Source organism: Thunnus maccoyii, chromosome 15 (genome assembly GCF_910596095.1).
Source record: "Thunnus maccoyii chromosome 15, fThuMac1.1, whole genome shotgun sequence".
Taxonomy (NCBI): domain Eukaryota; kingdom Metazoa; phylum Chordata; class Actinopteri; order Scombriformes; family Scombridae; genus Thunnus; species Thunnus maccoyii.
In genome coordinates, this window is record NC_056547.1 from 17,272,819 (window position 1) to 17,293,272 (window position 20,454).

The following is a 20,454-nucleotide window of genomic DNA, read 5'->3' on the forward strand; positions in this document are numbered from 1 at the left end:
TTTCGCCCACTTAGTTCTTCTCCTTTGCTAAGAGCCAGACGGTGGGTTGAATTCCAAAATCCCCCAGTGAGTGAGTAAGATCCCTCTCCAGACACTATACCTGCATAAGATGCTGCACTGCAGCTGCTATCCCATCATGCAGCTCTGTCTCTATTCCTCCCTCCCACAATCTCTTTCTATCTCTATCAAAGGGCGGTTTGGGATTTTGTTTGATTTGTTTAATTTTTTCTACTAACACTTCCTTCCTTCATGAGTTATAGAATATTGAGCCATAATTTAACATATATATAAATTTAATGGCATGTTGATGATGGAATCAAGGAGTCATGCCATGTGGCAGAAATATCTAAGGTTAAACAAAAATCCCCCCCAATATTTCAGATATTAAATTTGAGGCAGTTAAAAAAAATTCCCTGCCTCTTTCAAAGTGCACATACTAACCAATTAACCTTTTGAGGGCATTCAATAAAAGCCACGTTTTTCCCTTGACAGACTGGCACTCCCTGTCTCCATCAATGCTACTTTCATTTTTTTTTTCTATCACAGATTCATCAAGTATTCAGTCCCTGCTGAATCACTTGAGGACAACTCCAAAAGTTACTGCTACCTTGAACATGATACTTGCTGTTGCACCCCAATTTTCTCTTATTAATTAGTTGTCCACCACATTTCAGTCTGCAGAGGAATTTTACCATTCAGAAATGAATGTCCTCTATTCCAAAAACATGACATTTACACAATGCAGACTAATTGACGGGGTGTTTTCAGTCTCATAAGGAACTGGAAGGTCGTCATTTGTGGTAATGGGTGCAAAATCTGGGCTCCTATGTTAAAGAAGAATTGGCCACACACCCATCCAACCATCCCTACCCCCTTGTCCACTGGCATATCTCAGATTGGATTCGGCCTTGAACATGTACGGATGAATTTGAGAGGTTTCCAGAAGCTAACCAATCAGAACACAATGGGCTCATCAGGAAGGGGGCTTTAAAAAAACAGGAACTAAAACAGCCTGTTTCAGACAGAGGCTGAACTGAGGGGCTGCACGAAGAGCCAGTATAAGATAAATAAGGTAAACGTAAATCATGCAAAGATATTCCAGTAGAGCACCAGAATATAAATATGGACCTGAAAATGTGCATTATACTTCCCCATTAAAATATAAATGCTATTCTAATACACAGACAAGACAAACACTTTGCTTCGCTGGCCATTTTGGAGACCAAAGCGCTACAGATATTGTAAAATTCATTCAGAGATCATTATATTTACAAACTGGTGACCCATGAATCATAGCTCCAAAAGTTCGAGAGATTTAAAAGGGATTCAACTGGGAAGAACAGAGCCATGCAAACATTTATCGCTTTAAATCCTTTCCTTCAATCTTGACCTGTTTATCTTAACTGTCCATACAAATCAGAAAAAGCAGTACTAAGTAGCTCTACTTTGTTTCTCTTCTTATCCTCTTTCCTTTTGTCAGTGGTATTGATGATGTTGATAGTAGCTACATGGCCTTAGGCAACGTTGATCCAATGCCAGATAATTACGGGGGTTCGAATGGCACTTGTTTACTGTCAACTCCCAACTTATATTTGTCTCATTCTGTCTTTGTCCCCATGAATATAATATGAGCGTGTGCGTGTGCGTGTGTGCGTTTGTGTGTGACCGTGTTACAGGTGGCCGCCCAGTAGGTGGGAAAATGCAGGAAGTCTGCTTGTCTGTGTGCACATGTATCAGACGCAGCATGTTTTTCCCTTTCAGAGGCGAGGTATCCTGTGTGTGTGTGTGTCCTCACATGTGAGTGTGTATGTATGTCGCCGATCACACTGGGCGGCTGACTTCCAGGAACCCCTGCAGCAAAAACAGGCACTGTGTGTTTCCTGCTCTCACGCACCGTTATCACAGGACACACACACACATACACGGATCATTGCCCTATTCTCTTTTCCCTTGCAGGTTTCCTCAACGCCTATCCTTGTGCCTCCGGCCGTCAAGATGTTTCGCTGTGATTGTCATGAGAGAACTTGCTCTCCGGGAACAAACCAAAGGACACAAATAGGCGAGGAGTGACTGCAACCTCACAGCCACGCTGCTTTTTTCAACCACCTTGGATTGCTGAGAGTTAAGAGTGGTCTCTTTACATCTGCACCCATCCTGACCTTTCTCATGACTGATTCAGACCTTCCTCTGACTCACATACACTAAAAACTTTTAATCTGGTCATGCCTCATTTTCCTCTCTTCTTATCATTCAGCGTTTGCTCCCTGCCTTTCCATCCCTCACCCTTTCTCCCCATATCTATTCACACATCCTGGGTAGCCCACTGCCTTTGTCAGAGATTGACAAAAGGATCCAGACTGGAAAATGGAGGTAGAGCACAGAGTCCTTGCTCTGTGCTTGCGAGAGTGCCAGAGACTGTATCCATCCATATTCCCTTTGAGAATACAATGCAACCCACCGCTGAAGCACTCCAGATGACAAGGGAGAGATATAGAGAGAGAAAGATGAAGTGAAAGAGAGAAATGCACAATGGCACTGTTGCAAACAATTGCCATTAATGGCATCATCTTTTCCCCACAGAGATCATACTGGGGGAACAATGAGCTCTACGGTGATGGTACGCTGATAATTCACTGAATGTTTTACATACAGTACATGACAGAAGTAGTAGATGCTACTTGAGTTTTGACAATTCTCCATAAGCGGTATGAAGTGCATTTAAAAACTAATTCATTTTTTTCATTGATTGCATAATGTGTTTTTGATGAACATTTCTGATTTGATGACACATTTTCATGAAAATAACCAACCGCTGATATTAGCAGTTAATTTCCAGGCTTTACAGAGGGCACACGTGAAAATCATCTCATTCTGTGTGTTTTTAAGTGAAGTTTAGTCATTGCTGCTACCACCACCATAATGTTAATTTGCTTTAGCCAAAGGGTCAACATGTATATGGGTATTGCAGAGAAAAATAGAATCGTTTTTTTTTTCATTTATGAGATGTTATGAACAAGCTATGGTGCATGAATTGTTCAACCATGCAGTTCAAGTGGACCGGTTGTTATCACCGAGTTGTAAACGTAGCTTCTGCTCTGTGCTTTCACTGGCTCTGCAGGCGAGATGACTTCCAGATGGTCCAGGGAAAGTGTTTGCCTTAGGTTACTGCAGGCCAGCCTGCCTGTGCCTTTTTCAGCTGAGAGAGAGATAGAGATACAGTGTGAGTGTGTGTGTGTGTAAGTGCAGACATGCATCACGCAGTCCTTTTTTTTTTTTTGCACACATACACACAACAGCCAAACAGGTCCTCAAGCACTCAGTTGGTTGGTTCTTGTCCATGACACTCCACTGCTGTCTATGTGAGTGGCTTTCAAAGCGCGGTCCAACGACTAATGACTCAACAGATAAAGCAAAAATATACTAATTCTTAACAAAATCATATGTTATGATACGCTTGTGCCCTTTGGTAAAAAAAAAAATCCCTGGAAGACCTTGACGCGAAAAGCTTCGTTAGCCGCTGGTACAGTAGAAAACACTTCGACTTGACCTGACCCTGCTTTTTCCAACCTGTTTTAGGACATACAGATGCTGGCTGCTGCCCAGTCGCCTCCTCCTCCTCCTCCTCCTCCTCCTCTTCAGCAGCGCTTCAGTCCCGCCCACCGCCACCTGGCTCTGCTGCGCATCGCCGACTGGAGGCAGAGTGCCGCTACTCCTCTTCCCCACGCCAACGGAGAAGCAGAAAACAAGGACCTGAGACCGAGGGTGTGTGCATGAATCTTCTCATATTAAAAAAAATGATTTCTACAATCTAGATCGACTCGACGCTTAAAGGATTCTGGAGGAAAGTGTGAAAGACGGGTAGAAATCAGACGGCTGTCCTGCGCGCTACAGCATCCTCCCCTCTCCATCTCTTTCTCATCTTTCCTCCTTCTCTGCCTCTGCGCTTTTACAAGACTCCCGGCTCCCTCATCCTGAATTTCCCCAGTGACTGATCACTTATTGCAAGCCGTGAGCTGCCCTTTTTCTTTTGTCGGAGTTTGAACCACATTTCCGAGCTGCTGGAAGTATACCGCCAGAGCCCCTGAGAGCTGGCTGGACTCTGTAGCTTTCGTGTTCCCGACACAAGCGGATCATCGAGGGGACCTTGCGCGGAGTCAAAAAGACTGGAAATTATTTATCCCTCTCACATCAACATACCGCATGGTGGGAATTTCTGACTCCTTTCAGTGTAAGTGGTCTTTTTTTAACTGCCCTCTTGCCATATTGACCATATCTACCAATTTCGTCTTGGCTGAGTGTTTTGTGACCGCATATAGACATGTGTGTGCTAAAATAAAATAAAAATACATGAAATGTCCGCTGGGCTTTACAAGAATTTCACACTTTTGATTTGTGCTTTTCTTTCATATATTTTAATGTGAAGTAACCATTTGTGGTGCTCCAGATGTGGAGTTATCGGTATAAAAACACACGAGTCATATTTCCAACAATTACATGAAATATTTAATCAAATATTTTTATTTTGTTTTTATGACCTGCGATGACAAATCTATCGCACAAGCGAACAATGCGTGCCACTGTTTGCATAATATATATAATGTGTATGTTATGGTTACAAACACATTCTATTCTGGTGGGAGATTCAGGCAAAGCAGTGAAAATTAATTTTTGTTTTATGAATTTACTGCCAGTAAAGAAATTTAAGTTGCATATTGGCTCCATAACCTTACGCAACTAACATCCTCTTGCTTAAAACAGCAACAACAAAATCAACTAACACTAATCATTGTGTCTAAGGACACTTTTGAAGAGGAACTATTCATGTTTATATTATAAAAAGAACATTTGCCTTCGTAGAAATTACCGGCTCAGTTTGTTTAAATATGGACACCAACTTGCAGCTGTCGCTGTCTCCATAAAAACAGATATGAATTCATGGGCTTGAGCCCTGGATGGAGAGTTGTTCTTGGGCAACAGGCAACTTAAGTTCACGGATCAAGTTTAGTGACTCCCTGTCGACTTGTTACGACCCATTTCTAAGTGAATTAGACCTCACATCAGCTGACAAACCCCAGAAGGCACAGACATTATCAGTTATATGTAGGAAGGCGTATGTCGCCACTCCTCAGCCCGGGTCAGACAATGTTGTGCCCCTGCTGAGGCAGGTTTAAAAAAAAAAAAAAAAAAAAAAAAAAATCAAAATCACACATGATTTCACTAATTACTAGTCCCTTCTCGCTGAATGAACAGAACCAATATTCCAAAATTTCCTGACCAAGGTTAACACATTATTAAAGCAGCTCAACAAAATATTATTTTGTCATAATTCATTCTGTTCCAAGAAACTGTGGTTGTGGATGTTTTCAGTTTTGGTGGAAAGATTTTTGGATGCAGCTACTTTGGAATCCGCCCCTGCCTCTCCTCTCCTCTCCTCTCCTCCTCTCTTCTCCTCTCCTCGCTTCTCCTCTCCTCTCCTCTCCTCTCCTCGCTTCTCCTCTCCTCTCCTCGCCTCTCCTCTCCTCTCCTCTCCTCTCCTCTCCTCTGCTCGGGCGTCCTGGAAAGCATTTAGAGAGACTTTGCATTTCAGAGTTTGCATTTGAAAACATTCTCCAGAGCTCTGTCACAACTGTCAAACGCATCTCCTCAAATCCATGAGAACTTTCCATCTCCACCCGCTGCGACTTTGTCATCATAACATAACCGAAAAACACAAAAAACAAAAAACTGATTCTTTTTTTTTTAATGGAGTTCCGTAGGGTTTAAATTAAAGGGTTCGGGCTATATTTTACTCCAAGTGGGAATCTTTTCCACCGACTGGGAAAAGAGGAGACATGCGGGTTTGGGAGGGAGGCTGCTGGGGCACAACCTGCTGTCGATGCCCGACTGTTCTCACGGCTCGGATTAGAGAGGAAGGAAAATATCTCCTGGAAACCCACAGGGTTTTGGACATTTTTTACGCATGCCAAATAGTCCCATGCAAAGCTTTGTAGACATCCAAGAGGGTGATTGTTAAGTCCTCTTACTGTAAAAGCGTGACCCACTGCAGATGTAACATTTGCTGAGTGAGTAAAAAGGAATAAAATATGCGTATATTACATTGATATGTGCAATGTATACCAAAAAAGAAGAGTAATTAAAAATATATATATTGTCTTCTGTAAATCAAAGAGCTTATTTTCATTAAGGATGTAATTATGCCTATCTAACCTATATTTATATAATAATAGGCCAATATAAGAAATCAAAATTAAGATTCAGTATTGTCAAGGGTTTTTTAATATCATCATTATCTATAGTTGTATTATTGATTGCAGTGATCATACTGGTCCGATTGGTTACCCTGACTGTCATTTTCTGTGTCATCTGTTGTTTTCTTTCCATTCTTTAACCACTGGGACTTCCATTAAAGTAGTGACTTGACTGAAAAGACCATTACCTGGAGTGTGTGTGTTTACAGAGATAAAGAGAGAGAGAGAGACAGAGAGAGAGAAGGAGTAAATGAAAGGTAAACAAAGCTGGTGATGAGGGGAGGGTAAATGATAAGTGCTGTTTGCAGGTTATCACTCTGTTTGTGTGTGTGTGTGTGTTTTTGGTGCATCCGCATGCACGTCTGTGCACACTGTATAAACAGGCTTGTATTAATGTTAGTTGCTAACTCTCTGTGGTCCAGGCTCCACAGCATCAGCTAGCACTTCCAGGGGCCATCTGCCCAGCCACCAGCCTGCCTCACACCTGTTCTCCCACCCTCCCTCACCCCCCTCTCCCACCTCCTCCTCCCCCTCCCAGCTCTCAGGCTACAGGGTCAAATGCATCAGACCGCTGCTCACAGACACGGACGTGGCCTTGCAAAAATGATGGCAGCCATTTTATTCTCGCCTTCACACACACACACACACACATACACACAGATACAGAAACACACACAAACACTTATATACCTCTGGTTGGCAGGTTGAACAACTGATACAGAAAAAGACTTTGTAGGTGTGCCATCTGCACAGTGACACAAACATGCACACTAACAGACTCAATTTGGTTTGATTATTTGCAGTCTTTCCTTTATGCAGCCAAGGTGTTGTTTTATGCTAACCACAGCTAATGGCTTTTTAGTGGTTTATATTGCATCCAAACACAGCTTTTAGATCACAGACTCAAACAATGAATTACTATTATTTCAGAGAGAGAGAAAAACTCTGATTTCCCCTTTAGCATCGGAGTCATATTGAGGCTCTAGTGCTGTGATGTAATTACAAAGCACTTCTTTTAAGTATGACACACAGACGCTTGGATGCGATCCAGGTTTGCTATACGGTGAATAAGTGATGATGACTCAACAGAGTTAATATGCTGGCTACATCATGAAGCCCCCTTGTGTATTTCCACATCAGCTGTAAGGCTTTACTCTCTTTTAGCTACAGTATACATACTGTATATGTGAAATATTCTCCTGCTCGAGCTTGTTAGGCTGGATGATGCAGCAGGAAAATTTCCCTGATAACCAGAAAAGTTGCATCATCTGTATTGTTTCAGTGTGCCCAGTTCGTTTTTAGCAAAGGTAATTAGAAAGTGCTCATGGCATAAAATGATTCTTCTCAATGGTTGGACCACTTTTTGTTGTTTGTTTATTTACTTCAGCACTTGGAAAAGGTGAGCTTTAAAAGTGTTTCAGGTGGCTAATGTCCAGGAGTTGAATCCAGTCTAGAGTGGTTTGTTGCTATCCTCTTCAAGGACGAGCAAGGAAAACTTCATTTTTTTCAAATTTAATTTAAGGGGCTGTCAGGGGGGCAAATGTCAGATGTAGAATTGGATACTAAAACCACTGTTCCATGCACTCCTTCAAGATGTATAGATCTGTTCTGATTATTCAGAGCCGTCTGTTACCTAGTCTCAGAGTGAATTATAGATGGAATCAGGGCGTGTGTTCGCGCACACTTACATACATACACACACATGCCCTTGTTGATCGATAGGCCCATTGATGGTTATCAGCGAGAGGGCAGTTCTCTTCACTGCTTATTGAATTTCATCACTCATGAAAGAGCAGCAGTGGTATAAAAGGCAGGTATGTGTGTGACTTTCTGCATTTGTTTGTGTTGTGTGTGTGTATGCTCACAAAAGCAAGACGTCTTTGTTTTATTGTAGTTGCAAGTTGGCCTTTACACCAGCTTATTTAATGTCAGAGTCAACAGTGAGCACTGCAAACTGATTTTATTGGCCTTGTTCGTGCTTTTACTTCAGATAATATGAGATTTATAGGACAAGTGAAGAAGAGGCCAGTAGGGCAGAGTCTGACAATTCATCAAGTTTCATGGTTGCAGTTAATTCTTCATAGGTTTTTATCCCAATATTTCAAGCTATTTAGGATACAAATGGGAAATCATATTGATAATTTATCGGTTCCTGAATATGACCGAATCCAACTTCTTCTAATATAACTATGTCTGTATTAAAGACAGGCAGCTGGGTGATGTAGTTTTACAGTTGTTTAGATAGACGGTTAACTGTATCTACCACATAGTTCAGTGCTCTTGGGTTAAAGCAAACACTTATAGACATTCAGGACAAAACACACACACACTTTCACTGCTCTGCCTGTCCTCATATAGACTGGGATTGAGTTGCTAATTAACTTCACTTTCTCTAACTGTATCGCACACAGGCAGTCTGCCACACACACACACACACACACACACACAAACACACACACGCACACACACACACATACAGAATCTCTCTCTTAGGCTCCTACTCATGATATCTGTCCCCTTGCTCTCTCTCTCTCTTTCTCTCTCTCTCTCCCACTGTTTATTTTCCTGCCTCCATCTGGAGTCTGCTGATATTGTAATCGCCCTAATGCACATTGCCTTTCCCTCTCTCTCTCTCTCTCACACACACACACACACACACACACACACACACACACACACACACACACACACTCACACACACAAACACACATACATACAATGTGCCATCCTGACAAGCCCCTTTTCTTATTCCAAAAGATAAGCCACTGGATGTGATTCTGTGGCTGTGTGTGTGTGAGTGTAAGTGCACATGCAGGTGTCTATACAGTATGTCTAATGAATACAAAAGAACACACACAAAAGTGTGTTTCTCCCTGCACTTTGCCAAAGGTAAAGATATTGAATAGGCGCTTCTTAGTGATGTGGAGAAGCGATAGTGTGGCCAAGTGAAGATGTTAGCCGTTATCGCTCACCTCCTCGATATTCACCTGTCACCCAATTTACATTTAAAGATTAGACAGAGGAAGGGAAGGGAATTCAGGGATGGTAGGGGATGTGTGTGTGTGTGTGTGTGTGTGTGTGTGTGTGTGTGTGTGTGTGTGTGTGTGTGTGTGTGTGTGTGGATGTGTGTGGATGTGTGTATATATACATGTATTTACATGTCTTTTGTGAAGGTTGGTACCAAAAGGAAAAGTGTGTACGTGTGTGGGCACACGTGAAAGGAGATTACTGCACTGCCATATCTAATAGCTTTTGTTTTGTGATTCAGGAGAGGTTTTGCACACACACACACACACACACACACACACACACGCTCACACAAATGCCGAAGACACGCAGACAGGTTTGATTGATGGCGAGTATGAGCTGTGAAACTGTGCGATTAGGAGGCTTTTTTTTCTCGCTAGTTCATGAGAGGACAATTGATGAAGAATAGACTAACTTGCTTTGATACCAGTCCATAAAACCCGACCATAAAATTTATTTTTGTCCTTTGTGTGTGTGTGTGTGTGTGTGCGTGAGAGAGAGAGAGAGAGAGCGAGAGAGAAAGAGGTGAAGGGGTGGGCACAGACAGACAGCTCTTAAAAACAAACAAACAGGCAGGCAGAAAATCAGACAAATTGACAAAGAAAGACACAAAGAAAGAGGAAGTAGATGAGAAGGAGGGAGGGTGAGGGCTGGGAGAAACCTCACCTCAGCCCTGTCACGCTTTAGCAGTTTTAATCACCTAAACCGAGATTGTTTCCTCCATAAAAATTCTACATTGCCAACGCTGACCTGTATGAGCATGTGAAAATAATTCTCTTTCTACCCTTCTCTTTCTGTGTGTGTGTGTGTGTTTTTTTTTTAAAAGGACATAATTTACGATCTCCATCCCAACTTATCAGCTTGGATACCCCCAATATTTGATTTACAGCTCCGTTCTCTCTCATTAATTTTGATGTATGGATTTGGAAGGTACACTTTATGAAAAGGGCAGCCGCTGGAGTGGAGCCCCGGCTAGCCTGGTAAAAAGAAGTGTAATTAAGATCAGCAGACAGGGAGAGAGAGAAAGAGAGAGGCACGGATCAATAGATGCAGACAGTGGACCCTCTGTTTTTTTTCTCTCGGAGTATTGACGTGTTCAGTCAATTACAGCTAGAGAGAGAAGAAGGAGAGAAAAGAAGAGATGGGGATGTAGGAGGCTGTGTGTTCATATATGTGTGTTAAAAGATGGGCACATGCGTGTGTTCACATACTGTGAGTGTCTACACCCTACGTGTCACTATGTGTGCGTGTATATGTGTGAGGAGGTGCAAACAGCCAACACACATCTGCGTTTAAGATGTGTTTCTTTAATAATTCCTAATAAAATACAGCCGACAAGTGCAGAACAGACACATGCACTGTTGTTTTAGGATTTCCAGTTGCTTCAAGCCTTTTATCCATACAACCAAATCATTGTTTCCTCTCTTTGCTGGTTAAAATCACACCACTACAGCCAAATAATGAGGGCCCTTTTCTTTTGTGGCTGAATTTGACTTGCATGATGGGTGTTGTAGGAAGAGAGGGCTTCCAGCTGTTGTCAGTTAGTGTCACAGACAAACAGGGGGATGGCACAATGGGACGACGGTCGCTCGCTCCGTCCGATTGTCTTGTTGTCAAACCGACAGCAGGTGCCTCAAATGATAAACGCCAAGTGTCAATTATTTCGAGGAAGGGCCATTATTGAAATTGGTTCAAAGAGAAAGAGAGAGAGAGAGAGAGGGAGAGTGGCAGAGGAGACAGTGGGGGTTACATAAAGAAATGGAGGGAGATGGTCCATTTTCTGGAAATGGGGCCAAGTAAAAGCCCTATTTTGTTTAACTTCTGGTGCATCCTGTCCCCTAGTATTTCCCTCCTCACATACCCCCCGCCCAGAATCAATGAATAGATAGAGATCTCAAGAGGGGCCTCTCCTCAGATGTGTATATGTGTGTGTGTTTCTATCTATCTATCTATCTATCTATCTATCTATCTATCTATCTATCTATCTATCTATCTATCTATCTATCTATCTGTATCTGTAGTGTCATCTTATATACATTCATGACCCCAGCTGCTCTTATGGATTTGCGATTGACAGCCCTTTCATCAAAGCATCTGTTCTTCCCCTCTGTCGTACTCTCACCATATGGACATGTCATCCTCAACTGCGCGTTTCATAGTAGCGTAGATGATGTGTCTCCATGGTAACCAAACTCCTCTTTTAGAAATATGATATGAATAATTGTTTTGGTCCCACACATACAAGGATGTCTACACACCCTGGTGTCTGTATTGCAATGTACCTTGACATTTATAGTGTTTCATATCGAGTCGGTCGGCGTGATAGTGAACTCATGCAGACTCGATACTGCGGCACTCTGTGAAGTTTTATGGTTCCAACAGTGTATGGATGTGTTTGTCTTCTCTACATGATAAAGCCATTTGTGGAAGAATCCAGGCTTTTTCCAGGATTTAAACAGCTCCAGATTGCGGCAAACTCTTTAGTCCTGGTAACACTGAGAGTAGGTTAGAACAGACGAGGGAGAATGGCTCTCACGGAGCAATAAAAATCCAGGAGAGAGCATAAATCCATCTCCCCTTGTAAGGTCCAAAATTTTTTTCAAGCTGATGTTTCAAGATGTTTGGCCCAAGTGATGGTAATTTCTTGCCCATCTGTCTTCTCTCCTCCCCCTATGTCTCTTTATCAACATCTGGTTTTCGGTGCGGCAGGGAAACAAGTATCCTTTATAAGCCAAGGGTTCCCAGTTCCCCCTCTGCTTGTGCTATTAACTTAGCCTCAACTACTGCTCTCTCTCTGTGCACACATATTCACATATGCTAACCATTAGAAAGTCATACCATTCAGAAAATGTAATAACTTTCAGTTAGAGGGGGAGATAAAGTATTTTGCTTTTTTGTTCTCTCTTCACTTTTTCCATAACTGCAAAGAATTTTTGGGTTCTGGTTTTTATGCCTCCCCTGTGAGAGGACAAATTACTGCCTAGATGTTAGTTTGAGGATGCTTTAGTGAGAGGAAAGCCCCTTCCCTTTAACCATTTGAGTTGGACCCTTGGGTCACTGTCTGCACCTCTACAACCCATTGAGGAGTGAAGAACATAAAGCTGCTACTCGGGCTAGAATCAGAGACACGTCGCATCAATTCACTCGTTGGACGAGGACACGTTTATTTGGGATTCTGTCTTTGAAATGAATACACAAAAACATTTCGTTGCACACTTTAGCTGTACAGCAAAACTAAGATCTTAATTTGCCATTTCCTCTTTGGCAGTATTAAATTGTCCACATAATAATTCACAGCTGCACAGGGATTGCGTATTGTGGCGCAGCTGCAACTTTATGTTTGCGAATTCAACCATCTCACACACAGAGCTGAACTGCACGTACACACACACACACATCTACAAACACACTCACACACACAAACACACAGGTGTGCGCTCACCAAATTGCTCTCTCACATGCTCACAGACATTACAGTAAGAAGTTGAATATGCAGACAAAGACACGCAGCTCAGCACCATATGGCAGGGTTGTCGGTCTAAAATGAAAGCATGCCGAGTGTGCTTTGAGTGTGCCATGTAAGATGGTGTACAATGTTCCTGGTGTGTGTGTTTGATAGGGAGAACAGCATTTATATAGCATGTTGCATTAACACAGATATGCACATACACACAAAATATTCCCTTGATTTCTGTGTCTGTTCCTTATATGCATGAAAACAACATTCATCATCATTCCACCACATACCCTTGTCCTACGTTTTTGTCATTTAGCCACTTTACAAAGGCATGCTGATCTTATTCTCACTACTTATGTTCTATGAAATCACTGTAATACAACACAGTCTCACAGAATCTTGTTTTAACACTAAAATGCAACGTCAAATACATTTTAAGAAAACAGCATGTACAGTTTTCACCAGTTCATCAATGTGAATGGTTAAACATTAAGTTTAAGCGAGTAAAAATTGCGCTATATGCAACTACATTTACATCAGACGACTAAACTAAAAGTTAATGTTAGAATATGGTTTTCATCATACCTAAGCAGACAAAACTGTGCACAAAATGTTTGGAGACGAACCTGTGTTTCAGTTATACTACACACACATACACACACAGGCTCTTTGGATAAAACAAGAGTCTTTGGTTTTGCCTCTTTGCCCAAGGCTACAAGACACAATCACACAAAAACATGTACCCACACGTGACAGATGCCCCTAACTGCCAAAGACACTAATGCATTAGTCGTGCACTGCCCCCGGGCTTTTGCCTGGTAGGACAATAACAAGACCAAGTCACCAGCTGATCAAGGGTGCAGGACACGCACACACACACACACGCTGGTCTGAGCACATGTGTGTGTGTCTGTGTGTGTTTATCCTGATCCCATGTTTGTTTACCATTACCATATGAAAAGGATTACACTTGTGGCTAAATCTATTCAGTTGGTTTTAATAATTGAGTACAGCCCCCTGAAAGGACACATTTACCTGTTGTCTGTTTCCATAGATCTCTCTATTTCAGCCTGAAATGTTTGAATATGTCATTAATTTAAGTGGTTTTTGTTCAAGTGTTCAGTGTATCTATATGTGTGTAACCACCATGTTACCAAAAATCAGAAGGGAAGTTTCTTTGTGGGTAATATTAGTGTGTTGAGGTGAGGACTGACCCTGATGTTGGCTGCTTTTGTGTTTTGTAGACCTACATTTACTCACTGCATTGAGTGTGTGTGTGTGTGTGTGTGTGTGTGTGTGTGTGTGTGTGTGTGTGTGTGTGTGTGTGTGTGTGTGTACATCAATTCGTGTTTATGCCAATTGATTTGAATTGATTGCAAAGGATTAGATTGTGATTACAAAGGGAGATGAGGGAGGAGATGAAGATTGGTACAAAATTAAGAGATCCATCATGTTGGAAAAGGATGCAGACATTGCCAAAGTCACTGAACAAAAATCCAAACTTCTATATCTATCTATATTGCATTGTCAACTTGTTTGACATACAATCTGCATGTATGAAATATTTAATATAGATTTTCGAGCGATAATCTGGAGATCGGTTTAACATTAGATGATGCGGGTCTGCTATTGATTTGACATTTAATTCTTGTAGACTGAACAGACTGTCAGACTTTAGGAACCAGTTTTGAGTGAGACCCGTGGGAACTGTCCAAAATGAGATTCTTGTGTTTTGGAATGAAAGCCAGATTATTAGGCCGGGTGAGTGAGGTTGTGTGTTTGTGGCTCTGATGTAAGCCAGTTTGCCTGTGCCAGTTGGAGAACAAGAGCCTGCAAAATAGAGAAAGTGGGATACAGAGAGAAAAAGCAAGTGGGACACATTTGTGAGAGACTAAAAACCACTGGAGACCAACGCCAGAAGCCACAGAGTCGAGCAACAGAGACGGAGGTAGTGACAGACAACAGAAAAAAAGAGAGGGACATACCTCGTACAAGATGTTAAACAACATTTATGACTTTCCAAATTTCTGAGCTCGGATACAAGCTTCAGCTTTCAGACCTCTAATGTATTTTTGAGATTTTCTGTCTCTCTTTTATCCAGCCACTAATGCTAAACTGCTTCTTAGCTGGAGGCATTTCAGCATTTGGGGAAAAATAACATATGAAATCAGTCAACCTATATTTAACTAGTCCATGTCAAGGAGTTCACACAGCGAGTCTTAACCACAGCTACATGCCAGCCACAGTATACACTATATATAGTTGCTCTACTGTAATAGAAAATTATAGTGCAACTGAGGATTAAGAGGTTGGGAAAAATGCTGTATTCATGGTATGTGGAAGAAAGCTTGTAATATGTGACATAGCCTGCAGCTACAAGAACTTCTTGCTTTTCAGTTGATTGCTGGTGTGAGGCTTTCTCATTTCATGAAGATGGATAGAGAGGCATACAGTTGTTTTTGGTTTTTTTTAGAATAAGACAGCAAAGACAAAGCAACTCCTGCATGTGTGTGTGTGCTGCAAGGGGAGCAATTTTCAATGTATTCCTTCTTCTCATTTGAAATGCGCCAGTGTTTTCATTCACACCCTGCAAATTAAATCAGAATATGGACTGGAATATAAATGTGGCACTTTACAGTAGGTAAGCTATATTCAATTCATGAATTCACAGTGCTTAAATAGTAAATTTACAGAAAATGAAATGAGATTTGTAATTTGATCAATTTCCCTGAATGTATATGCTGCTATACTAATACAGAACTAAATCTAATTCAGAAAAGACAGCGTTGATATTTCAAATCCCTACATAATACACAGGTAATGTCTGTACAAGATAAATTCATACACACAAGCACATAAACAATCTAACATCCCTGCGCGCCCGAAAATCATCAATTCTGATACTGCTAAGTGGTTTTGATTCAGGAACGGTCGTACAGTCTCTCTCTCTCTCTCTCTCTCCAGTGTCTGAGAGCAGCAGTAATGGTGCACTTATGCCAGAGGAAAAGGCAAGGACACAGTGTTTTATTTTACCAGCCCGATACTGTCATGACTAGTCTGGTTCAGGGCAAGAGAGGTGAAGAACAAAAGTTACTGAGAGGGGAGATGCTTAAATAATGGAGGCACATACATCTTATTAAAAGGTAACTCAGATTTTCTTCAAGAGATAACGGTCCCTGCAATCATAACAACCTTCTTTCTTTCTGTTTCTCTTTTTCTCTCTCCATCACTCCAGCGATGACAGCAGGCTTTTTTAGCACTTTTTTAGTTCTCACCCTCGCTATGCACTCTGTGCGCATACCTGTGTGTGTCCTTTGACAGTTTGGAGACCATATCTGCTGCACTTGTTGTCATGGAAACAGGGGGCACTGTGTGTATGTATGTGTGTTTCACTGGAGACCCCCAAAATAGAGCAGGGAGCAGGTTTGGTCAGGAGGACCGTGCAGGGCCACAATCTGTCTGTCTCTTGCTTAATTCACTTCTTCCATTTTTTAGTGTCTCTCTCCCTCTCCCTCCTATTAATAAGGGACTCCATTCAGAGACTGTGTTTTGACTCACTGTTTGATGCCCTAGGCAGTGTCTGAGGAAGCCAGATAGGACAGTCCGCTTACCCAGGGCGGGAGCCAGGACTGTGGGGTCAAGCCCAGGGCTAACGGTCCCACTGCCACCTTCCAACCTCCCTTCCCTCCTCCATCAACTATCCTCCATCTGCCATCTCACAATTGCTGTTCCAACTTTAGTTACATGAAAACAAGCAAAAACATCCTGGCCCCGGAGAGAGAGGACTAGTGAATTAGTCTATAATGTGTGTGTGTGCTGCTGTGTTGGAGCGTTTGTTTGCATGAGACACACAAAACTGTCCCCTTCACACACATCCTGACCCCGACCAGCCAACCATCCCCGCCCTTCTCTTCTCCCTCGCTCCCATCCTCTTGTGTCACACGCACACCCCCACCCCCCTCAACCCCCGAGGTTCCTTCTGGTTCCCTTTCTGGTTCCTGACCAGCAGGGCTATCTCTGGATGGCCAGCGGTTCCTCTCATTCTGCCGGCCCATTGTGTGGCGAGTTGGGCTGGGCCCTGGGCCCCGGGGGCCGGGAGGGGAGCCAGGAATGGCCTGGTTCCTGTTGCTGTACTAGTTAAAGGAACTGTGGCACCATTTCCATTAGTCCATCATAACTGCTTTGATACTGATTTTAGGGCTATTTTTGTGGAAACAGCTACATCCATAAGTAAGTTGTTTCCTTTGCTTTTGGAGTACCGTTTAATTGGATGCCTTGGGTGTTTAAATATCTTAATAACACATTTGGTTTCACATATGTTGCAAGAAAAAAAAAAGTGTTTTACATGTAGAAAATATGGCCCAAAAATGGATGGCTTTCTTCTGTCCTGCAATGACAGACAGGGAATATAGATCAACAGAGAAGCAGGTACATTTTCATACAAATCTAGCAATGGCAGATGTTTTTTCAATTTTTTTAAAAGATAATACTACTCTCAAAATACAGCAGCCGCCACTGAGTCACTGAGTACACAATCTGATGAACACACAGAATTTAGTGCATGCATGTGTCCTTCAGATGTCTGCACCGAGTGTGCAGCATCTGGTATAAAGGAACACACACACAAGACCATCTTACCTTGCGGCAACTCTAACTGGGAGTTCAGTCCACTTTGTGCCTTGTGAGTTTCTCCCTTTTAGACTACTGGCTCACTGTGATGTGTTGCATGGAGTGCTAGTGTACTCTGTTAATTATGAGTGCCAAGTCAGGCTGTCACAGTGATTCACTATGAAAGGAGATAGCGAGAAAGAGAGAGAGAGAGAGGAAGAGGGGAAGGAGAGAGAGTTGGCAGGTGTACAGATGTATCATTAGCGCCACCTAGTGAGACAGAAGGAAAAGAATAGTAACTCCTCCTTAAGATATACTTGAAGGGGAGTTGATTTTGACAAAATGTATGTCATTCTGTCTGTATTGCTACACATTTTTCTTGCTGCCTTTCTCCTCCTTTTCTTGTTCTCAACCACCTCTATCTATTCCTCTCAAATGTTTCCTTTCTGCTTTCCTCCCCTTCTCTCCGGTTTCAATCTTGCACCTCAATCTTTCAACACCCTGGCACTCCCCTTTCTTGCCTGCTTGTTTTTTTTTTGTTGTTTTTTTTTTGTTTTTTTTCCCTTGCTGTCGCCACTTTTCTTGCCAATGTCAGTTGTGCTGTCTTGTGTACTGTTGCGACAAATCAAACGCTCCATTCTTCTCGTGTCATCTGTGTTACAGAGGACTGGAGATGTGCGCTCTCTCCTCTCCTCTGTCTCCACTGACAGCCACCTCTCCACTTTATCATTGCCGAGCAGATCAGATTGGAAATGGAAGGTGGCCATGAGTGAGGATTTATAGAGCTAGTTGAGGTTGCCCAAGCTGAAATGAAATAAGGTAGTGTCCTATTGTGATTATATGGTTTATTTGCCATAGATCCTTTAGAGAACAGGGTAAGTGCATTCAAATTATAGTTCCCTAGTTGTTGTATAAAAAGGGTTACTGGACATATTGATATTGCAGAGAGTTTACTGTTTTTAGCGCCACAGGAATCAAGCATCTGTGTGAAGAGATATCAGATCATGTGCCAGTAATCTGCAGCTATTTAGTGCCTTCAGGTGAGAAAACAAAAATGGTTTCTGCATAATCATTAACACATCTTACAGCAGTTAAGCGAGTGGTTTGGTAGTGAGCCACTGAGATTGGAAGAATTCAGCAACCCATCCACCCACTCACATACAGACACACACACACACACGCAAATGCACGCACACGCACACACACACACACACAGAGGCCCGCACACATGCATGCACCCCTCGCAAAAAAGTCATTTGTTCTACCTCATTAGCATGTATTGTGGTGAGCGGGCGTAACACACTGAAAGGTGAAATGGGTCCGCCATGAATAGCACACCAGTCGGCAGAGGAGAGGAGAGGAGAAGGAGGTGGGAGGAGAGCGGAGGGGGGGGGGGAGAGTGTCCAGATGGCTGGGGACCTGCCGCACATGGGGGGAGTCTCTCGCTCTTTTTTTTTTTTTTCTCCGCTGATTGCACCGTTTCGACTACACTCACTTTCACTTGCTCTCTTTCTGCAGCTCCCTCTTTTTCTCACTTCCATCAACACAGACACACACACACACACACACACACACACACAAAGGCCAAGCCCATATGTAACCTCCCTTCTTCAGGAGTTGTTGTTCACATGCAGCCCTTGTGCACATGCGCACACCCACACACATATAGCCTTGCAGGCAATGTGTGACCAGGAGGCAGAGAGCAGTTGAGTGCAGCCCGGTGAAGCGCCTGATGTGGCCCATTGCACTTTCACACAAGCTTGTTTCTTTCTTTCCTCCTATGTGTCTCTTTTAACCAACTCCTCCTTTCTCTTCATCCATCCTTCTACCTTCCACCTTGTCGTTTGACCCTCCTTTTTCTATTGCTGCCACTTTTAAGCCCTGTTTTCCTCCTCTTCTCCTCTCTTACTATGAATCATACAATCACTGAAGTGATACCACCCTTAATCAATGACTTACCTGTACTGGAGTTTGTTGGATATACTAACTGTCCACCATAAAGTTTGACACACTTTGGACAGATTTCAAATAGCCTCCTTCTTCAGTTTGATGGCTGGGCTATGACTACGTTTGATATGCAGTGTTGAGACTCTGTTTCTGGCAAGTTACATCAGATTGCACTAAAGCTGAGGCCATCTTTGGTCGATCCTTTGACTGAGAAAGAGGAGAAAGAGAGAGAGAGAGAGAGAGAGAGAAAGTCACAGAGAGGAAGTGTACTGACATTTGCCCCGATGTTCCCTTTCCTTTTCTCTCAGTATTGTGGGGTGCTGCCAGAATATCTGTTAATGTATCTTCCCATCTGTGTGTGTCTGTAAATCAGTCTGTCAGTCAGTCACTAACTCTGTTTTTCATCCTTCTTCTCTGATTCTGTCTCCCTATCCATCCCTCTCCCCCTCTCGCTCTCCTCTATGCACTTCTGCCTCTTTTCCTGTGTCTCTCTCAGACGATGTCTTCCCTGTGTGTCTGGTAGAAAATCACTAATGGTCTCCACTGGGGTGTAAACTGTGTGGGGTTGTGTATTCTGTAGGCTGGGCGCACACACACACACACACACACACAGACACCCACACATCAATTTTAGACAGCACACAAGCAGGGGTTAGTGGGCAAAGAGACAAGAAAGGGAGTAGAGGGAAGGAGGCAGACATGTTTGGGTGTGTGGTGAGGTGGTGTGCTGCCGTGTGAGTCCAAACATAACCCTGTATTTACATCCTTTTGCATCTCCTCTTTTTGCATATAGCTAACTCTCGTCCTGCTTCCATTCCTTGTTTCTCTCTCACACACACATCCCTCGGTGCCATTAAAACCTACACATGTCAAATGGCCAGAGGCTGTCTCCTGGGACTCCAGTGTGTGTGTGTGTGTGTGTGTGTGTGTGCATTTTGTGTGTCTCACTCCATCACCCCCACTATTCAAGTCCACCTCATTGACTCATCATTGAGTGGGCTCTCCAAAGCCCTATTGAGTTTATCAAGTCTTCCACAAAAAAAGTCACTCCCATTCTTTTTTTAGTGAAGCCATCTACCCCCCGTACACACACATGCACTGACACACACGAGATGGCTCCGTCCCACACAAAACAGCCTCTGCGCTCCATTGAAATCCCCTTAGCAA

The 20,454-nt window shown here is 42.8% G+C and overlaps 1 protein-coding gene across 4 annotated transcripts in view; it reads left to right on the forward strand.

The window, feature by feature from the left end:
* Window positions 1-3,686: 3,686 nt before the first annotated feature.
* The window catches only part of runx1t1 (RUNX1 partner transcriptional co-repressor 1), a 58,474-nt gene continuing 41,706 nt past the window's right edge, over window positions 3,687-20,454 (forward strand). For all 4 annotated transcript variants that reach the window (XM_042436601.1, XM_042436603.1, XM_042436602.1 and 1 more), the window contains exon 1: window positions 3,687-4,228. In XM_042436601.1, coding sequence (XP_042292535.1) covers window positions 4,201-4,228 — 28 coding nt within the window. In that variant the 5' untranslated portion in view covers window positions 3,687-4,200. The remainder of the gene's footprint in view (window positions 4,229-20,454) is intronic.